Source organism: Mus musculus, chromosome 15 (genome assembly GCF_000001635.26).
Source record: "Mus musculus strain C57BL/6J chromosome 15, GRCm38.p6 C57BL/6J".
In the NCBI taxonomy this organism is placed as follows: Eukaryota; Metazoa; Chordata; class Mammalia; order Rodentia; family Muridae; genus Mus; species Mus musculus.
The window spans coordinates 59,314,619-59,335,079 of NC_000081.6; the positions used below are offsets into that span (position 1 = coordinate 59,314,619).

At 45.5% G+C, this 20,461-nt stretch overlaps 2 protein-coding genes across 3 annotated transcripts in view; one reads left to right on the forward strand and one right to left on the reverse strand.

Annotated features, from left to right (window-relative positions):
- The first annotated feature begins 473 nt into the window (after window positions 1-473).
- Sqle (squalene epoxidase) lies at window positions 474-16,575 on the forward strand. Its single transcript, NM_009270.3, has 11 exons — window positions 474-1,511; window positions 3,178-3,430; window positions 6,696-6,876; window positions 8,218-8,314; window positions 8,996-9,109; window positions 9,189-9,360; window positions 9,844-9,939; window positions 11,417-11,559; window positions 11,952-12,048; window positions 15,122-15,209; window positions 16,107-16,575. The coding sequence occupies exons 1-11, from the start codon at window positions 1,227-1,229 to the stop codon at window positions 16,297-16,299; spliced, it is 1,719 nt and encodes a 572-aa protein (NP_033296.1). The 5' UTR covers window positions 474-1,226; the 3' UTR covers window positions 16,300-16,575.
- Window positions 16,576-17,244: 669 nt separating this feature from the next.
- Window positions 17,245-20,461, reverse strand: part of Washc5 (WASH complex subunit 5) — a 42,332-nt gene continuing 39,115 nt past the window's right edge. The window contains exons 27-28 of one of the 2 annotated variants that reach the window (XM_006520759.4): window positions 19,000-19,087; window positions 17,245-17,741 (exon numbers count right to left, since the gene is read on the reverse strand). In XM_006520759.4, the coding sequence (XP_006520822.1) occupies window positions 17,685-17,741; window positions 19,000-19,087 (145 nt within the window). In that variant the 3' untranslated portion in view covers window positions 17,245-17,684. The remainder of the gene's footprint in view (window positions 17,742-18,999; window positions 19,088-20,461) is intronic. The other variant, NM_153548.3, reaches the window with a different exon arrangement.

Sequence of the window (20,461 nt, forward strand, 5' to 3'; positions counted from 1 at the left end):
ATGGCAGGTTCGCCGGCGTGTCACGTCCTCCTCGCCTTTCTAGCCCGTGATCATCCAGTCCGCCCGGATGACTCCTGTAGCTCTCTTGCGTTTGAGCCACCAGGAGCCACCAAGAGTTCCTCCAGAGCGAGCTCCACCCTCCGCAGGTGGGGCCTGAGGACCCCGCGGCGGCCAGGCCGAGCGGGCACCGCCCCATTCACCCACCGGCCCCGCGCCCACCCCACGCACCCGCCCCGCACCACGCAACATCGCCCTAGCGCCTCTGCGACTGGCGCCGCGCGGAGTGCGCCGCCCGCCATTGGACAAACGCTCTATAGCGCCATCTCAGCCTACCGCGCGGTGCGCGCTCTCATTGGTTCGGACGGCGTGGGAGGCGGGGTCCGCTCAAGGGGCGGTGCCGGGCCGGAGCCCCGCCTCCCGGTCCCTGGGCTGGGCCGAGCCCGCCGGGCGGCTGAAGCGCGTGGGGCCGGGTTGCGAGCGGGGCGCGCAGCGGTTACTCTGGTTACTGTCCGCGAGGGATGCTGGGGACCCGGCGGGCAGGAGCCTTCGCCTCGCTCTGAAGGACGCTCATCCGAGACAGCCATTCACTCTCGAGGAAGGCAAGTGTCGGTCGGACAGGTTCCCGGCCGTGACTTCGGGGCTTGCTTGAGGAGGAATCTCCAAGGGAGGGCTGAGCTGCCAGGCTGCCGCCGCGCTTCGGGACGCCGTGGCCATCTTTTGTTGGAGAAGGCTGCCGGGGCAGTGTTGCTAAGGGCAGCTTTCCCAGCACCCAGATCCTTCTACGCTCCCGACTCCTTCCTACCGAGCACCTGCTGCTGGTGACAAAAGACCGTTTACAGCCAGGCGAGCGGACATCGAAGTATACAGCCACATTCGCACCCCTCAGCCCAATAGAGAGGCCCGTGTCCATCAGTTGGCTGAATGAAGAAGTGTGTAATCAGGAGCCGTTGGGGTAGGCAGGCTTTAAATGCTGCCTTTTAAGATCTGGACAACTTAAGATACATTTGCACTCTCAATGATTTCAAAAATTGATCACATCTGACTCGTGATCCTGAAACTATTTATTGGAAGAAGTTCGACCGGTTGCCCCGAACCCCTTTGAGAACTACATTTTGGGGACATTTTAATCACTGAAGACCTTCCGAGGAAAAAAGACCCCCCCAAGAGACCCCCAAAACACAAAATCCTCAGCCTTGGCTGGTGCCACCAAAGAAGCCTTTTGAGCCATGTGGACTTTTCTTGGCATTGCTACCTTCACCTATTTTTATAAGAAATGCGGGGATGTCACCCTGGCCAACAAGGAGCTCCTGCTGTGCGTGCTGGTGTTCCTGTCGCTGGGCCTGGTGCTCTCCTACCGCTGTCGCCATCGACACGGGGGCCTCCTTGGCCGCCATCAGAGCGGCGCCCAGTTCGCTGCCTTCTCGGATATTCTCTCTGCTTTGCCTCTTATTGGCTTCTTCTGGGCCAAGTCACCTGAATCAGAAAAGAAAGAACAGCTGGAGTCCAAGAAGGTATGCCTGATGCCACAGTGGGCAAATGAATGGGATCGTATTTTAAACTTCAGATCGAGGTCACTGAAGTTTATGGTTTCTTTAAAAGTCACGAAAGTGGTGGCTTAGAAGCGTCAGTGTTCTCATTTGATTGCGTTTCTTAAAGTTCTGGACTGTGTTGTGGCTGTGCTCTTAGGGAAGATGAAAAGCATTTGTTGTGTGAACCTCAGGGATTGGGTGTTGATTTTGGTAGGAAATGTTAGAATTTCATTTGGGAGACAGACTCACTGTGGCTTTTAATTTAAAATCCCTGGGTAAGGATGATTTTTGTTCCTGACAAGGGAGAATTTGTGTGGCAGGTAAGGCTACTTATAAATGTGATGGCAGACAGTGGAAAGTGACAGCAATTTGAAAAGCAATAAAGATGCCTAACACTTTAAAGTTTTGGGCAGAAATCCGTCCCCCACTATCTATTGAAGCAATTAGTCAGCGCAGTCCGCTCCTAAGTTGAGTCAGAGCTGAATGACAGGCTTACGTTAGAGACTGGATCTTTAAATATTTGTGGTGCCATTAATTACTTCGAGGGAATGATGGGGCCAGTGGTAGGTGATGAGAGAGGAACAGGGCGGCAAGTCAGATCACGTAGGACCTACTAGCCAGGGATATGTGAACTTTTCCCTTAAGAGCGTTGGAAAGATAGAGTAACAATGCTTGATTTCTACAAAAGTAAGAATAAATAATGTTTGGGAACTACATTGCAGTACACAGCCGTGCAAGAAGGGACATTGCTGTGATGCTGAAGCTGGGTGTCCAGTGTGCATGAGAGAGAGTGGCCAGGATGAGTTACCCACCTAGCAGTATAGACTTTGGGGTCTGCTTTCTTTAATAAAGTCCATAGTACAAATTAGCAAAGGTGGTAGAAGAAAAGAACTTGGTTCAGAGTTTTAGTTTAGTTCTGCCACTTGTTGCTGTAATACTTTGGGGATGGTTTGATTTCTGTCAAAATCAGGTTCCTGTTAGCTTAGATGAGGGTGGTACCACCGTCGCTGGTACTCAGGGAATGAAGTAAGTTCATGTTTGCAGAATGGCCGGTGCTCAACCATCTAATAAGTAACTAAGCTGTTGACACTAGTCTAAAGATGGCATTCTCTGTTGGGGGTAGGGAGGATGCTCGACTGGTTTCATTTTGGGACTGCTTCAGGCTTTCTCCTTACCTGGAAACCAGAGAGCCAGCTGCTGGCATGAGTTCTGCTCAGTGCTCACCGCTGTGTACGTGGACAGTCACAAGTTGTGGGAGGCCTGCACCTGTAGCTGCTCAGTGTAGAGTTGAGTAGTTCAGTTATAGGATTGGTCCTGGTTCTGTATTCGAATCTCACTGTAGATATGCACAGGGTTAGGCCTCATGTGGATTTCCAAATATGTCCATATAACATTTTCTAACTACTGTGTCCAGAAAAAGGAATATGTATATTTTATTGGGCTATATACATTTTTTTTTAGTCAGTATTTTGATCCTGATTATATATGGTTTGGACTTAAAAATATACCATGGATATGATTTACTCATGTTTGTGGGGGGAGGGGAGTCTAGCTTTTGCTCAAGGTGTAAAAGTCGGGTGTGTTTATGTGCGAGTTAATGGTTTATGTCGACAGATTTGGAAGAATGATAATCATTTTTGTTAAACAGTGCAGAAAAGAAATCGGTCTTTCAGAAACGACATTAACAGGAGCAGCTACCTCAGTGTCGACCTCGTTCGTGACGGACCCGGAAGTGATCATCGTGGGATCTGGTGTGCTTGGATCTGCCTTGGCAGCAGTTCTCTCCAGAGATGGAAGAAAGGTGACGGTCATCGAGAGAGATTTAAAAGAGCCCGACAGGATAGTTGGGGAGCTGCTGCAGCCAGGAGGCTACCGTGTTCTCCAGGAGCTGGGCCTTGGAGGTAGGCTCATTTGGTGTTGAGGAGTTGTGTAAATACTCGCTCTTCACTCTGGACTGTTCTGGCCTCCCACCCACCCTCTCTCCCTCCCTTCCTTATAATAAGCTTTACATGAACTAAAAACTTTCTGTGACAATGAGAGCGGAGGAGGAAAGAGCCGTATCATTGTGTGAGAAGAGGCTACCCAGACAGAGTGAGATAGTGAAATGCCCTAAACCGTCACGGCAGCAATGAAGACGCTCAGCTCAGTAACCAGAACTGTCATTTACATGGTGTGGAACACACTCCTGGGGGATGCTGTTCCCGCCGGTCTTAAGTACGTCTTCCATTCATTTAGGAAATACTTATTTACTGCTGTCTTTGAGCGAGGTGTTCTGCTGAGTAAGTACCAAGATGGACTAGTGATTAAGACAGGCATCCTTGAGAAGTAGCACAGAAGGTCCTTAGCTGTAAGGTGAGCCCCATCTGGAGGAGGTCAGAAGAGGTTGGTGGGTGCCCTGGAATGTACTGATAGGGAACATTGAACTGTGGTCCTCTGATCAGCCAGCTGAGACCTCTGCTGAGAAACATTTGTTTGTTTGTTTTTGGTTTTTCGAGACAGGGTTTTTCTGTGTTGCCTTGGCTGTCCTGGAACTCACTCTGTAGACCAGGCTGGCCTTGAACTCCGAAATCTGCCTGCCTCTGCCTCCCAAGTGCTGGGATTAAAGGCGTGTGCTACCATGCCCGGCTGAGAAACATTTTTAATGGTGGAAAACAGAGAGGGTGAATATGAGGACAGCGGAGATTCATTTGATACAAGAATATTTTTATGGCCATGTATGATAAAGTAGGGAGAAGCTGATGATGTGGCTGAGAGTGACAAATATATATATGTATTTTAAAGATTTATTTATGTGAGTACACTGTCACTGTCTTCAGACACACCAGAAGAGGGCATCAGATCCCATTACAGATGGTTGTGAGCCACCATGTAGTTGCTGGGAATTGAACTCAGGTCCTCTGGAAGAGCAGTCAAGTGATCTTAAATGCTGAGCCATTTCTCCATCTGGACAAATACATTTTTTAAGGGGATAGATTTGCTGAGTTCCATAATTGTATTGTCAAGGTACATGAGTTCAACTATCACATTATGCCTTATAAACACATAACAACTGTTATATGTCAGTGATAAGTATAAAAATAAGCACATATTCTTTCTCCTGAAATGGCATCCCCATTGTTATCAGGCAAGAGGAGACAGGAGACAGGTAGGGCGAGCTCAGGGTTTTGTTGCCTGGAGACCGACTTTAATCACCACAGAGGCTGGCTGAGAGTGGTCCTTCAACAAAGACTGAAAACACTGACAGGTGGCCTTCGTCCCACTTTCTGAGGCTACATCCCAGTGGATGTTAAAGAGGATGTGCTAAAGGACAAACATTTTTTTTTAAAAGTAGATGAAATATATGAAGATTGTAGAGGCTAGCGTAAAATCAGAAAGCGTGGGCTAGGGAGTCGGGGAGTGGGGATTGTTTTCAGTGGTGAGAAGTTACCTCAGAGAAGTTACCTCAGCAAAGAAGTGGAGGGAAGTGAGCCTTGGAGAGACCAGGAGAGGACAAAGTCTGGGCCTAGCTTTCGCTTTCTGTGAAGAGCCACCAAGCCTGCTGGACCTTCCTGTTGTCGATGGAGGAAAAGCCAGCTAAAGAAGGGGGCTCCTAGGGAGTGAGGGGAAGCCCCTGGGAAGTTTCATGTTTTAAAAGGGTAATCAAGAAGACAATCTGAGAGTATAGCCTGAGTAGAGAGAAGACCATGGGTTAGGGCCGAGCCAGGAGGAGGTTATCCAGATGCTATTGGAGGATCAGTAACAGCTGATGACTTGGACTGCAGTCAAAGTAGTGCAGGCGTGAAAGTCTGCTGATGAATCAGGTGTCAGGTGTGAGAAAGGCAAGGCCAGTAGGACTTGCAGAGGCTAACTGCTGCCAGGAAGCCTGGGACGGAGCTCTGGGCCATGAAAGTACAGAGGTCAGTGAGGCAATGGGAGACCAGTGGGCCATGAAAGAAGCAAAGTGACTTCTTGCTCTTGAGCCACACACAGGACAAACGTACATACCTGGAGGAAAAACACGCATACATGTAAAATACAGATACATAGTAAACTAGGAGTTTATCTTGATGCTGGAACAAACCCCCAGCTTTGTCCCCACGCCCCAGAGGGAATTTGAAGGCATGTGCCGCCACGCCAGACATGTTCTGGTTTGATGACGGACTCTGTATAGCTTCCTATGGATCATTGCTACACTTGCTGCTCATTACTTACTCTGTCTTAACGCTTTTCCTTTGTAAGTGTTATGTGTAATGGTAATACTTTGTTTCCTCTGATATTTTTCCTAAAACACTAATTGCCATTGATTTTTAAATTTTCAGATTTTTAATTGGTTCTTTAAAAATGTCCTCTTTTGCCTTGTACTTTTGTTACTACTTATAGTGTCTTAAAGGTAAAAACGCCATTTTTACACAAGCCCAATGCATACTCTGCTTTTTGCTTTTCTGTTTGATATACTAAAATTACTCTATAGTGTATCATGAATCAGTGTTCATATACACTGGGAACCATTAGCAGTTAGGAAATGTCCTCATTGGTTGGGGAAAGCTACTTTGTCATACACTGAATTTTTTTTTTAAAGATTTATTTATTATTATATGTAAGTACACTGTAACTGTCTTCAGACACTCCAGAAAAGGGAGTCAGATCTTGTTACAGATGGTTGTGAGCCACCATGTGGTTGCTGGGATTTGAACTCTGGACCTTTGGAAGAGCAGTCGGGTGCTCTTACCCACTGAGCCATCTCACCAGCCCAATACACTGAATTTTTATGTATAGATTGGGACCTTTAAAGTAGTTTTAACAGTATTGTGTTTTCTCTTTTCCCTTCCTTCCTTTTTTTCTCCTCCACCCCCTTCCTGTGGCAAATATACTTGTTTCTACATTGGGGCACATGGTAAGAAGGCCCGCATGTTTTCTGTATCTTAATGGACAGCAGATTCACTCAGGACAGGGTTGTGGCTGATTTCCTGTCAAGCGGTCACAGATATGAATGACTGTGCTGTTAACCTGAAGTGTATCTGTGGGTTTGTCTTGTACAAACCTTCTAAGATTTGTGTAATCGCGGTACCAGTTCAGGTCCCCAGCTGGTCTTACAGCTTTGTAGAGCGGAGCCTCAGTTGCACTGTGTCTTTTCCTTGGTAATTCTCAGCATACTAATAAAACTGTTTGAATTGAACTTTTCTGCAGATACAGTAGAAGGTCTCAATGCCCATCATATACATGGCTACATAGTTCATGACTATGAAAGCAGATCTGAAGTTCAAATTCCGTACCCACTGTCAGAAACCAACCAAGTGCAGAGTGGAATTGCTTTTCACCATGGCCGATTCATCATGAGTCTCCGGAAAGCAGCTATGGCAGAGCCCAAGTAAGACCACAGCTTTAATACATAATGCTGAAGGCTCAAACCTGGGTCCTCCTGTGAGGATTAGTGGCTAAGAGGACTTTCTTTTCTTTTTTTCTTCTTTTTAAAAAGCCAAACTTCTTTTAAAGATTTATTTACTTATTTTATGTATGTGAGTACACAACAGTTGTTTTCAGACACACCAGAAGAGGGCATCAGATCCCATTACAGATGGTTGTGAGCCACCATGTGGTTGCTGGGAATTGAACTCATGACGTCTGGAAGAGCAGTCAGTGCTCTTAACCACTGAGCCATCTCTCTAGCCCGGCTTTCTGTTCTTGCAGAGCCTGGAGTTTGATTCTTAGCACCCACATCAGATTGCTCACAACCCTCTGTAGCTCCAGTTTGAGAGGATCAAATGCTCTCCTCTGCCTTCCTCAGACATCTGTACACAAGCACGCACAAATAGAAAGAAAATGTTTTACGCAAGGGAAATTACATCAGTATTCATGAAAATTTTTGTTATGGTCCAAATGGCATAGGCATGATAAAGAACCTATAAGTAAAATATGTTCAGTGTCTGTGTAAAAACTGTTTTACTTTAAGTGAGAACTAGGCGATGATCATTTAATTGGAATTTAGAGGGCTGTGTAAGTGCTGTAACCTAAGGCATGTGCCCATGTGTGCCCATTTGAGTCTTGTGTTTGTGGTTGTTACACCTTTTCTAGAGAGAACAGAAGACAAGAAGAAATCCCTGTTCCACTTACCCTGAGGACGTAGTCTGACAGGATTGGCTACTTGTCTTGATTATTAATTGTGTATTAGCCTCTCGTCCTTTAACAATAATTACGGAAGTTTTAAATATGAGAGCACTCATGTTGACACAAACCCACGTGTTGACAAAGTAAAAGTCAGTGGACTTTTCCTTGGGGCTGAAATGTCCGGTGTTCATGGAAGCAGGGTGGGAAAGGCCTCAGATAGATGGATGCGTGTATAAAGATGAAAACTGTTGATCCTCTGATGGATATGACTACTTTTCACATTTGCCATATGCCATCTTATTTTTAAAAAACATAACTATTTTTTCAAAATTTCATACATGCATAATTGTATTTTTATCTTTTTTTAATCCTAATTCTTGTCAGATCTACCCCACCATGGCCTTATCTCCTCCCTCTGCCCGGTTTGATTTTTTTTTTTTTTTTTTATATGTCTTACTGAGTGCAACTGTGCTACTTATATACTCATGGGTAGGAGGATGTCCACTGGAGCGTGGTCAGCCTGTCACATCCCTAAACTGTCTGTGTAGGGACTTTCACAGCTCAAGTGTGCTACTCCAGCCATGTGTTTCTGTTCATCCTTTAGTGTAAAGTTTATAGAAGGTGTTGTGCTTCAGTTACTAGAGGAAGATGATGCTGTAATCGGCGTGCAATACAAGGACAAGGAGACTGGGGACACCAAGGTGAGAGTTGGTAAAAAACGTCATCTCTTCCCATTGTTGCAGATGGGCTCTTTTCCTGCCCCTTTAAAATTCTTCATTACCTTGTGTTTGTGTGAGTGTGTGCCAGTGTGTGTATGGGGGTGGGGTGGGGGGAAGGTTAGAGAACCATATTTGTTCAGGAGTGTCTCTCCTGCAGCTGTTTTACCAAACACATTGTTATAGTCACAACTAGGAAAACAATGAAAATAACTATAAAATAGTTTCTAGTTTGTTAGTGTTGGTCGATTAAGGAGGAGGCAATGGACTGTTCTCCAGGGTCACCCCTTCCTAGAGACTGGGGTGTGATAGGGTTACCTGGTTTCTCGCTCACAGTGTAAGACTGACACATTGTCAGGTGTATAAAGATGCTGCTTCTATCTAGCCACTCATTAAACAGCACCGAGGGAAGTAATGTCATTTTATAATGAACCTGGGTAGTTCTTGGAGTTTGTGGTGAGGCCCAGTCTTTTGTGGCCATGTGAGCCTTTGTCGGTTATGGTGGAGAGTTTAATGGCAGAGGTACAAAGAGACCTCCAGGGACTCAGGATCAGGCCTCCATTGTCTTCCACCTCTGTGAGAGTGTATTATGTTTAGATATTTTCCTGTTGGCTGTAGAAGCACGGGTAACTGACCGGGTGGCCCTCCTGCTCTCCTCTGTTACAGGAGCTCCACGCCCCGCTCACCGTTGTTGCGGATGGACTCTTCTCCAAGTTCAGGAAGAGCCTCATCTCCAGTAAAGTCTCCGTTTCTTCCCACTTCGTTGGCTTCCTTATGAAGGTATGGAGGAGTATATGTAGTTGGAGAAAAACAAAAGCAACTGGGGGTTTGAGAACTATGAAAGTATTTTCTTTTTTAGGATGCACCACAGTTTAAACCCAATTTTGCGGAGCTTGTTCTGGTCAACCCCAGTCCAGTTCTCATCTACCAGATTTCTTCCAGTGAAACTAGGGTACTTGTTGATATTCGGGGAGAATTGCCAAGAAACCTAAGAGAATACATGGCTGAACAAATTTACCCACAGTTACCTGGTAAGAAATAGGGTTTCACCCTGATTATAATTTACGGTCTAAAGCTAATCTCACAAAAACCTCTTTCCAGTTTTGCTGAAAGCATTGTCTAGATGAGACTCAGTGATAAGCGTACCTGTTTGTGTGTAGCGTGTATTTCCTGTGATCCCACACTTAGTAGATGGTTAAAGTCATGTGGTTTTCCCTGTCTCCTCTCATGAATTTGACTCGTTTCTTCCTCTCGTCTCTTGTTGTGTTCAGCTGTACATGTTATTTCTGTCTATTTCCCCTTAGATTCCTTTGTTATTCCTTAACTTGTATAAGGAGGTGCTTAATGGATAGTTTTATTAATAAAGTAGGTAATTGGTGATTTATTGCAGGGAACTATGGAATAGCTACCATACACATACTGTTAAGAATTGTTTTATAGTTGATGAGGAGATGTGTGCTAATTTGAGACTGAAATGCTTACACCATTTATTTGGGTGATGGGATTAATTGCAGAGCACCTGAAGGAGTCATTTCTGGAGGCCTCTCAGAATGGTCGTCTGCGGACCATGCCGGCCAGCTTCCTTCCTCCTTCCTCAGTGAACAAACGAGGTATCTTTTAGCATTATTTTAAAACGCCGCCATTACTTCAGCTGGCATGATTGAATTTGTAATCTGGCATAAAGTTGAAGCAGAGAGTTGGCTACCTTGGCCAGAAAGAGTGGGAGGAGTGTTGGTTCCCATAATAAGTTCCCGACATGGAAGCTTTGGGGTACAATTATTATTTGTAGAGGACGCCGTGGCAGTCACTGGGAGTACAGCAAGGAAGTTAAATGTTGCCTGCTGGCTTGGAGGGAACCGTGGTGTTTAGGAGCATGCAGTTGACTTCATGGGGCACTGATAACAGTTCCAGTAAAACTGCATTATGGAAGCCGGGCATGGTGCCGCACGCCTTTAATCCCAGCAGTCGGGAGGCAGAGGCAGGTGGATTTCTGAGTTCGAGGCTAGCCTGGTCTACAAAGTGAGTTCCAGGACAGCCAGGGTTATACAGAGAAACCCTGTCTTGAAAAACCAAAAAAACAACCCAAAACCAATTAACCAAACAAAACCCCCTGCATCTATGGTAGCATGGAGTCACTGTTTGGGGCGTCCGAGGCTGGGAGCGGGGTTCTGCAGTAGAAGTGTGGCTGGGGAGGACATTGCTTGGGTATGAAGGTGATCAGTGGGAGCAGGGACTGAATAGGAACAGGGTCTGCAGAACCTGCTCCCAGGCTGCCTGAGACACAGTAGTATTTCTAGGAGCGCCAGGAGATCCCTGTAACTGGCATTTTTGGCAGGTGTCAGTAGTGATTGATAGCTGGCATATAGTTGTGTTTTAAATGTATATTTTAAAGGCTTATTACTTGTTTGGAGACAGGGTCTCACTGTGGACTGAAACTTACGTAGATCAGTCTGACCTCAGATTTACAGAGATCACCAGTCTCTGTTCTTAGTGCTGGAGTTGTGCCTGGCTAAGAATTTGTTTTTACTTACATGTGTATTTGCCATGTTTATGTAACACCTCAGAGGCTAGGGCATCAGCATCCCCGGGACTGGAGCTACAGATGGTCCTGATGTGGGTATTGGGAAGCACACTTAGATCCTCTGGAGGAGTAGCACACACTCCTACCTGCTAAGCCATCTCTCCTCTGCCTCTCCCTCCCCACTACCCCCTTTTCTTTTTGAGAAAAGGTCTTAACGGCCCAGACTGAAACCAGACGGCTGAGGATGACCTCGGTCATCTGTCCTGCCTCTGCTCTCAAGAGCTGAGATTATAGGCACACACCACATGCAGGGCAGCGTATGTGTTTAATATTTTTAATACTTAATTTTATCCTATATAGGCACTGGAACTTAAGGGTTTTTTGTTTGTTTGTTTTTTGGCATCAGCTTTGTTGAGATCCTAAGTTTTTCAGTTCAGCCACAGAAAGCAGATTTAATTAGAGTTTACTCTTGGCTATCTTATCTCCTGTCAATCACAGGTTTGTTAGCACTAACGTTTTGTCTCCAAGCTGTTCAGGATTTCATAGTCTTAGTTCTCTTTCCGCAGGCGTCCTTATTCTGGGAGATGCGTATAACCTGAGGCACCCTCTTACTGGTGGAGGAATGACAGTTGCTTTAAAAGATATAAAATTGTGGAGACAACTGTTAAAAGACATTCCTGACCTTTATGATGATGCTGCTATTTTCCAGGTAAGAGTCTAGAGTTTTCCTCCCACGGAATGGCTCAAAATACATCTGTTGATGAATGAGCAGACTGGGAGCCCAGTGGGAATCTATGCGTGTGTGCGCGTGGGGGGGCTTATGGTTCATAATGGTCCTTAGTCTTATTCAGGTATAAGCTTGACTTTCAAACTGCATTTTTATTGTCTATGGTTTAGCATATGTACAGCAGATTGGCCCAGCCCACTCTTCTCTGAGCTATAAGGTTAGCTTCAAAGTCATGTGGCCCATTGCCCTGAAAGAGTGTGGCACTATTACCTGCAGATAGGCCTTGGGACAGATAACTTTTTGAGGAGATGATAAACATTTACTTAAGCTTTTTTCCCTCCTGACTTGTAATAAATGATATTCTTCATTTTTAGGCCAAAAAATCATTCTTTTGGTCAAGAAAAAGGACCCATTCCTTTGTTGTGAATGTATTGGCTCAGGCCTTGTATGAATTATTTTCAGCTACAGATGGTAAGTATAGATAGTTTTAAGTGAAATGACTTGTAGACTTTTAAGTTTTCTCAGATAAGGGACCTACATTACCAAAGTTAGTAAAGTAGTTAGTCTATAACCACACATCACCTGACTACCCACTGCCATGTGGTAGTTCTTGTGGTGTCTCAGTGTTGAGAACAAAATAAAAGGGACGCCTGAGGTGGGCCTGGGGGAAGTGGGGGAGGAAAAGGGGCCTAAGGTCCGGCCAGAGCTCCTGTGCTCTGGGCAGGCAGACACAGGCAGAGCTGCTGGGCACTTTTCCACAGGGCCCAGGGTGAGCATGCCTGACCCACGTGGTGGGGGTGGAAAAGGGGCAGCCGCCGACCACACCCCCCCCCCCCTGCCCGGAGCTACCTTGCTAGCACCCCAGGGTTGCAGAAGAGAGGGAATAGAGGAAGACGTTCCCAACACTGACCAGGGTGCGCAGCGGGCCTTGATGGAGCAGAGCAGAGGCTCTGTGGTTTAAGAGCCTTATTATAGAAATGCAGGGGAAAGAGAGAGGGTAGGAGAGAGAAAAGAGAAAAGAGAGGAACTGGGGAGGTGGTAGAGGTAACTGGGGAGGAGTTTAGCCTGAAGGTCAGAAGCTTGGGCCATTGCTTACATGACTACTGACCATGCTTCTCTTGTGGGGGCTGTGGGAGGTTGTATCTTAGGTAGGGGCTGGAGTTCCAGGAGCATGAGGGAACCCCTATCGTGTCATGTAGGTAGATTATGACCATTGGGGTTCAGACCTCAGCTCGACTGGAGACCAGCCTGCAATTCCCCACATCTCAGCATCATGTATCCGCCCACCACTTCTTCTGGGGGCTGTTGGCATTCCTTAGAAAACACCCGTAGCAGTATTTCAGGAAGGTATTTGTTTGAGTCCTCTGGTCCAGGCTAGAGCATATATGGCCTCGCGTGGTATAATGTTGGTGAAAGGCCTTTCTGGCCAGCTTTGGGGAGGAGAAGCAGTGTGGTTGAGTTTCTTTGGAAGCATTATTTACAGCATGAATAGGCGCCTCTAGCCGAGGTTGGAGCTCCTTTCCTGCTACTGTGAACAAGAGGCTCGCATTGCAAATAGCCATGTGCATTGCTCTGTTTGCTCCGTTATAGACAAGTTGGCCATTCTAGGTTCAACATTCATAATAATGAAAATGTAAAATTCTAAGCTAGATGTGGTGGTGCATGCTGCTTCTCCTAGCAGCCAGGAAGCTGAGGCAGGACGATTGGGAGAGTAGCCTGAGCTACATACATAGTAAGATCTTATTTCAAAACAAATGATACTCTAGCATCTGCACCCCTCCCCAATCCATGTATTAAACTTGCAAAGTAAAAAAAAAATATTTAAAGAAACAGACAAAAATAGGTAAACATCTGAGATGCTTCAAGCTCCTTGGTTGAGTTTCTTGGTGCCCATTAGCAGAGAAAGTGGGACTGCTTCTCATAGACTCCAGCTATCCATCTGTCCCCTCTTGCTAAACTCATTCATTGTGATCTAAGACCAATCTGGACGAAATGGAATGGAAGTTAAAGTGGACTAATAAGAGGAAGAGAGTTCTAAGTTTTGAGTTTTTCTAAGCTATTGTCTGTTGCAGTAAATATTAATTGGAGCTTTCTACCCCATCTTACATTTAGTTCCCAAATAAAAGACACAAAGCCTTTCTATTTATAATAAGCCTTAAAGCCCTAGAGCTGGGCAGTTATCGTTCTCTGCTATTTTGTCTACTTCGCTGTCATTAACCCCGAGATATCACTTGCTATGTACTGCCTGAGTCACTCCTACTCCGAACTGGCCAGCCCTCGAGGCCACGAGCTTATAATTCACATACCCCATGGTGCCTTTTTCCTTTCTCCTCTCTCCTTGATCTGTTTCAGCCCTGCCTACCTCTCTACTGCCCAGCCACAGGCTATAGGCATTTTTACTCAACTAATAGTTTTAAATTAAGGAGCAAGGTTTGCACAACAAAAGTTGGCATATGTGAGAATTCACTTGTCTAGCCCTTGGGATATAGAATTTAACATTATGATACATAGCAGCAGACCAAAGCTCAACACATATCAAAGCTGCCAACAGTGTTAAAGTGAATGACAGATGTGGGAGGAAAGAACTTTATAGGATAAAAACATACCACGTTTCATCCTTACAAATAACCCCGGTAAGAAAAGTCTGCCACTAACTTCAGTTCTTCAAAGTATGTTTTATACATATATGGAAGTGCCATAATGAACCTCTTACTTTATCCAGCTTAAGAAAACTAAATGTTTTATCATAACCCCCCCCCCCCCCAAAAAAAAAGAAAGAAAAAGAAAAGTCTAGCCATGGTAGCCTTTAATCCCAGCACTCAGGAGGCAGGGGCAGGCAGATCTCTGTGAGTTTGAGGCCAGCCTGGTTTACACAGTGAGTTCCAGAACAGTCAGGGCTATGTAGAGAGACCCCCGTTTCAAACAAGACAAAACAAATCAAAACAATTAAAAAAATTCGTTAATAATTTAAAAAGACTTTAATAGGAAAATCTAGGCACTTTAAGAAAAGAACCCTGACTCTAAACTGTTAAATGGTTGTTTGTTATGCTGTTCTGAAGGCTTCAAAATGCATGAAAAAGTTCCATGGATATAGATTCACTCACTGCTTGATGGCCTGGTGCAGACAGCATGGGTTAGGCATCTCAGAACCTGGGCATTTTGTTAGAGTTATGTTCTTATATATAAGAGCTTACAAAGTATTTGATGTCATTTAACTTAGAACAAAATCATACGTAATTTAAAAGTAACTTGTAAGTATTAGAAAATAGAAACAGATCATTCATACTATTTTAACCCTGAGAGCACTGATCTGGAAATGTGAAGGAACTCTTGGTTGGGGAATTCTAGGACTGTTTTTTGTTTGTTTGTTTTTGTTTTTTGAGATGGAGTTTCCCAGGCTGTCCCAGAACCCACTCTGTAGACCAGGCTGGCCCCAAACTTAGAAACCCACCTGCCTCTGCCTCCCAAGTGCTGGGATTAAAGGCATGTGCCACCATTGCCCGGCTCTAGGACTGTTAAGATAATAATTTCTGTTTTGTTTTAGATTCCTTGCATCAGCTCCGAAAAGCTTGCTTTCTGTATTTTAAACTTGGTGGAGAGTGTGTGACCGGTCCTGTTGGGTTGCTTTCAATGTAAGTTCTAAGAGCAGAAGGGAAATGCTCAGTTTATTGAATCTTTATCCCTTGGACATTAAGTTAGATTCTGTTTCCCATTCATGCCCCAGTCACAAGTGGCCCCAAGAAGCAGTGATGGCTCAGTAGGTACCAGTGTTTGCTGCCTGAGTTTGGCATACTTAGTTTGAGCCCTAGAACCTGTGTAGACGGATGGATGGACTACAGAGTTGTCCTCTGATTGCCACATGTGTGCTATGTATGTAGTGTGCGCCCTGCCCCCAGGTGTTATGTACATGTGTGTGTGCGCACACTAACACAAGAGAAAGGATTTAAAAAGCAGCCTTGGGAAATGAACACTGGTCAGCACAACCCTGTGCTGTCCTCCTGATGCAGACACACTGAGAACTGGCCGACTGAGTAACATTGATGGTTGGTTTTCACCTGTGATGTTATCGCTTGTCTGGCCCACAGGAACCAAGAATAACAGAGAACTCTGAATTGAAATATTAATCTTGCAGGCTTGAAATTTAGTAGTAGTTTTGCTAATGCAAACATATACTCGGGAAGTCTGGGAAGGTCAAGGCACTGAGTACAGATCTACAGTCAGAAGATCAGTTCTGATGCCAAACCCAGACTGCAGCAGGCTTCATTTTGGATCTCAAAGATTAGTGGTAGAAAACAGCAGGAAAAATAAGACTTAAGAGCGAGCATGGTCACCAGCTTCTCAAAGCGCTCATTTCTTCTAAGTAGTTTTTTTTTTTTTTTTAATCATCTTAAAGCTAATTCTTGTCATTGAATGTAACAGGCAGATGAGCTTGCTAAGTCCTCACATGTAGAGTGCATGAAACTTTTATTGGTGATACACTTGAACCTTTGTGACTAATTCTATTTAACCATGTTTCTTTCCTATTACAGATTGTCTCCTCACCCTCTGGTGTTGATTCGACACTTCTTTTCCGTTGCAATCTACGCCACGTATTTCTGCTTCAAATCAGAGCCGTGGGCTACAAAACCACGGGCCCTTTTCAGTAGCGGTGCTGTACTGTACAAAGCGTGTTCTATCCTATTTCCACTCATCTATTCAGAAATGAAGTATCTGGTTCATTGAAAGGGAGTCCACGTGCAGTCAAGTCCCTTGGGGCTTGAAGAGGATGTATATAGCATAGAACTGTGTCACTTCCACAGTGGACTTGAGGACCAAGCTTGTGTATAAGCATGTAAATATAAGCCTTACTTTACAGTTGAAAATGAAGGTCAGAGAAGCTAGATGTTTAAAAGGATGATTGTTTCTACAAATCAGTGCTAACACTCAAGTTTTTCTTTTGATTTCAGTATTTGGGGTGACTCATTGGGACAAGCCAATAAAATGAAGAGTGAACTCTTATGTTCTTTTGGTTTTTGTTGTAGACATCTTTATATAGCTTCATGGTCCCAGAAAAAGATAACCCAAGTGGGATAGAAAGCGGTTGTTAAACCTGACAGTATCTAGTCCTTATTGTGTGTTTGTATGTGCTCGGGCATGCCTCAGTGTGATACACTACGTTCATGTGGGGGCTGAGGTTGACATTGTCGTCTTTACTCTCACGTCACAGTGTATATTTGAGGCAGGTCTCTTGCTCAGCCTGGAGCCCTAGGCAGCTTGTATTTTCTCCGCTACTTCTAACCACAGGAGCCCTACTAGCTACAGGTTCAGGCAGACTCCTGCCATGTCTCATCCTAGCAGATGACAGCTCCCTTGAGCAGGAATTTCCATGTAGAACCAAGTTATGAGTTTGAGGGGTTTTTTGTTTGTTTTTCGAGACAGGGTTTCTCTGTGTAGCCCTGGCTGTCCTGGAACTCACTTTGTAGACCAGGCTGGCCTTGTACTCAGAGATCTGCCTGCCTCTGCCTCCCAAGTGCTGGGATTAAAGGCGTGCACCACCACGCCTGGCAGAGTTTGAGTTTTAAAAGTTTATCACTAAACCTTTACAGCCCCACCCCTGGTCCCTACTGCCTCCTATGGCTAACAGCTTTGTTGTCTGGCTTGGGCAGAAGCAGCTAGAAGAGCAGAGCATGTAGGACACGAGTTTACTGCTGGGCTCTCAATGGACCATACAGACCTACAGTGGATGAAGCATCACCCCCACCCCAGTCTGTCGCAGGGTTTCTTACAGGGTATCCGTTTTCATCACAAGCAGGGCAACTCAGTACTAGCAATGCTGTTTTACTGAAGGTCTGGAGTTGCACAAACAGATCCTTAGAACATAAGATGGAATGGCTTCATCCATCAGTTATACTGAGCATTTAAAAGAGGCAAGTACAAAACAGTTCTGCATCTACATGATAAAAATTCCTTACGATGCCATGATTTAGACAGTTGAGAGCCACTTTCCTTAGAATGGCTGGTTCCCACAGAGGAGGAAAATGCACGTTGCATGAGGAGTCAAGTATCTTTCTCACGTCCAAGTTCATTCTAGTCATAGAACATCCTGTCACTGGAGCAGGAGAAAGAAGTCACAGGACTGTTCGGAATTCATCAAAAATGAAGTTAGGCACATGGGCTTCAGCCACCTGGAATAGTAAGCAGAAGTGAAACCACATCATTGGCGCTCAGGAAATTCAGTTTTACAGAGGGAATTCAAGAGGTGAAAATGTCTGTTGGAGGAAGGTGAAGCACTGGAAGGAGCTGAGGCGCATAGGGAAACGAGACAACCCTTTCATTGCTGGTAGCTGGTTTTAATGTTTCCTTACTGTGCACATGACAACACCTGAGGGGGGAGGCCCACTGCCTCTACAAGCAGGCTTTGCTCCCAATGGCACTAGGATCTGGGAGTATGCCAACGAGAGACAAAGGAGAAACCCAGAGGCCAGAGGAAAACAGGAAGGTCTGGAAAGGCCTGCATTCCTTAACTGCTTTGAGGAGGAGGAAAAGGAGGAGGAGGAGGAGGGTGGCATGGAGGTGAGGTGGGGGAATGGAACAGGTGATCTCTGTGAGCTAGAGAAACATTTGCAAAACACTGTGTGTGTGTGTGAGAGAGAGAGAGGAGAGAGAGAGAGGGAAGAGACAGAATGTGCATAAATATTGTATTAAAGACATTTAAAGAGAGACTTAATCATGAGATAGGAGACCAGAAACAAGACAAGAAGACTGGATTCAGCTCATCATGGGAAAGGCTGATGGACCTTGCAATCTCATGATACTTTTGCAAAATCTAGGTATACCCTTGTACATGGATTAGGAAACATCGGCATGCTTTTGTATTGTGTATGTTAATCTCTAGCAAGTAAATTCCTACCAGTGCATTTCTGGGACTCTGGGGTGATTACACCATTGAAGCTTTAAAGCACAAAGCTAAATTCCCCTTAAAGACAGAGGTTGCTATTTTCCCATTCACATCATGGAGAATAAACTCTTCCAAACCCAGAGCCCAGAGCCCAGAGCCCCATGTCTCTCACTTGGGAGTCTAGCTTGGTTTGCACCTGGATATAAGTAGGGCCGAGCCTTCCCCAAATGCTTATCCTGCTTGTACTTTACTAAAACTGCCTGTTAATATCTACCCATCTCCCTTCTGAACACAACAGTATCAAGGAAATGTCCACTTTTTTTGGTTTATAGTTAATAGTTCCTGTTTCACCTCTCTCTTGTTTTTTGTGTTTTTCGAGAAAGGGTTTCTCTGTGTAGCCCTGGCTGTCCTGGAACTCACTCACAGGAAGACCTGTGCAGCGGACGTCAGGGCGCAGCCGTGGAGGGCTGAGGCAGCCTACAGGACTTCTTTTCTAACAGCTTTGGGTATGTCATCACTGTCATCGTTTCCTGTCGAGGGCTTACCCTTCGGGGGAGTTTTGTATACCGAACATAATCCTCCAGGAAGAGAAGGGCGCCCACAGCATCTGCAGGCATTTCAGGCATCTTCTGGCTGTAAAAGAAGTCTGGGTCAGCTAGCTGCTTTGTTATGTTAACACATCCTTCCTTGAGCAGTACACCAAGTCTAACAAACCCACAGGGCACCCTCTTGATTCCTATGAAGTAATTAACCTGCTCTTATTTAGGAACCAATCCTACAGGAAACAAGCTAACAAGGAGCTGGTAGGTAGGTCAGGGGTAAAGGCACCTGCCTCTAAGGGTGATGGCCTTGGCTCCATGCCCAGAACCTGTGAAGGAAGGAGAACTGGCTCCCTAAAGCCTGTCTTCTGACCTCCACATGCTTGCAGTGAGTGGAACATGTACATAATGTGTACACACACAGGCTAATAGGTGTAATTAGAGAAAAGCAAAGCCAATCGTAACCTCGCCTCTGGCTTATAACTTGGTCTTGCTGTCTGTCTAGAGTCTGGACAGACAGGTCTACACTCTAGAGTCATCTATCTCCCTTTGATGTCCTTCAGACTCCATGAGACAATCAATGCCTGTCAACGCCCACACATCCCCATCCTCTCGGCCTTCAGCTACATTTGTTTGCACACCCATTTGAAGTAAATGAGTAGCTGGGACTGGTGTAGCAGACCTGCAATCCCATCTACTCTGAAGGCAGATGCAGGAAAATTTCAAATACAATGTCCACCTGGGCTACAGACTAAATTCAGGGCCGGGCTGGGAAACAGTGAGACAATGTCTTGAGAAGCCAAAGGAGGGCTCAGCTTCAGAGCTCTTAGCTGATGCATACAAGGTCATAGCATAGCAGAATGATCTGCTATGTGGGCAAAAATAACCAAATGGCAATCCGCTAACTTCATGTTCAGCTAGGCTGACCCTTTCAGGCAGCACGGAGTGGAGCTGACACAGTGTCCTAGGGCCATGACTTTTGTTTGTTTTGTTCTATCCTAGAAACCCCACAAGTGAACAGAAGGGAGCATAGATAGCGCTTGCAGAAACTGAAGGTTTACGTTTTGTTCTCTAACAGCACCTTGCGATTCCTGTTTTGTTATACACCATTAACAAAGACTTGCCTGGCCATGAAACTGAGGTATCACTTCCTTCCATGTCTTAGAGGCAGAGGAGCAGGAATGAAGAGAGATGGAACCAGCATGGCAGAGGCACAGGTCTGCTTGCCTTCTCACCATGTCTCCTATCTCCACCAAGACCCAGGCTTACACAGCCCCGGCCAGAAGAACGACAGGGCATTTCCTGGCGGGGAGCACAGGAGGAGCACCTGGTGCTCGCTCCTTGTCCTGACTTGTTTGGAGACCTCAAGCATCATCGCCAGTCCTGTCAGGACAGTGATGAGAGGCATTTGTCCTGACAGGTCGCAGTCCCTCTTTGTGGCATTAAGTTCCACTATTTCTGACTGGCC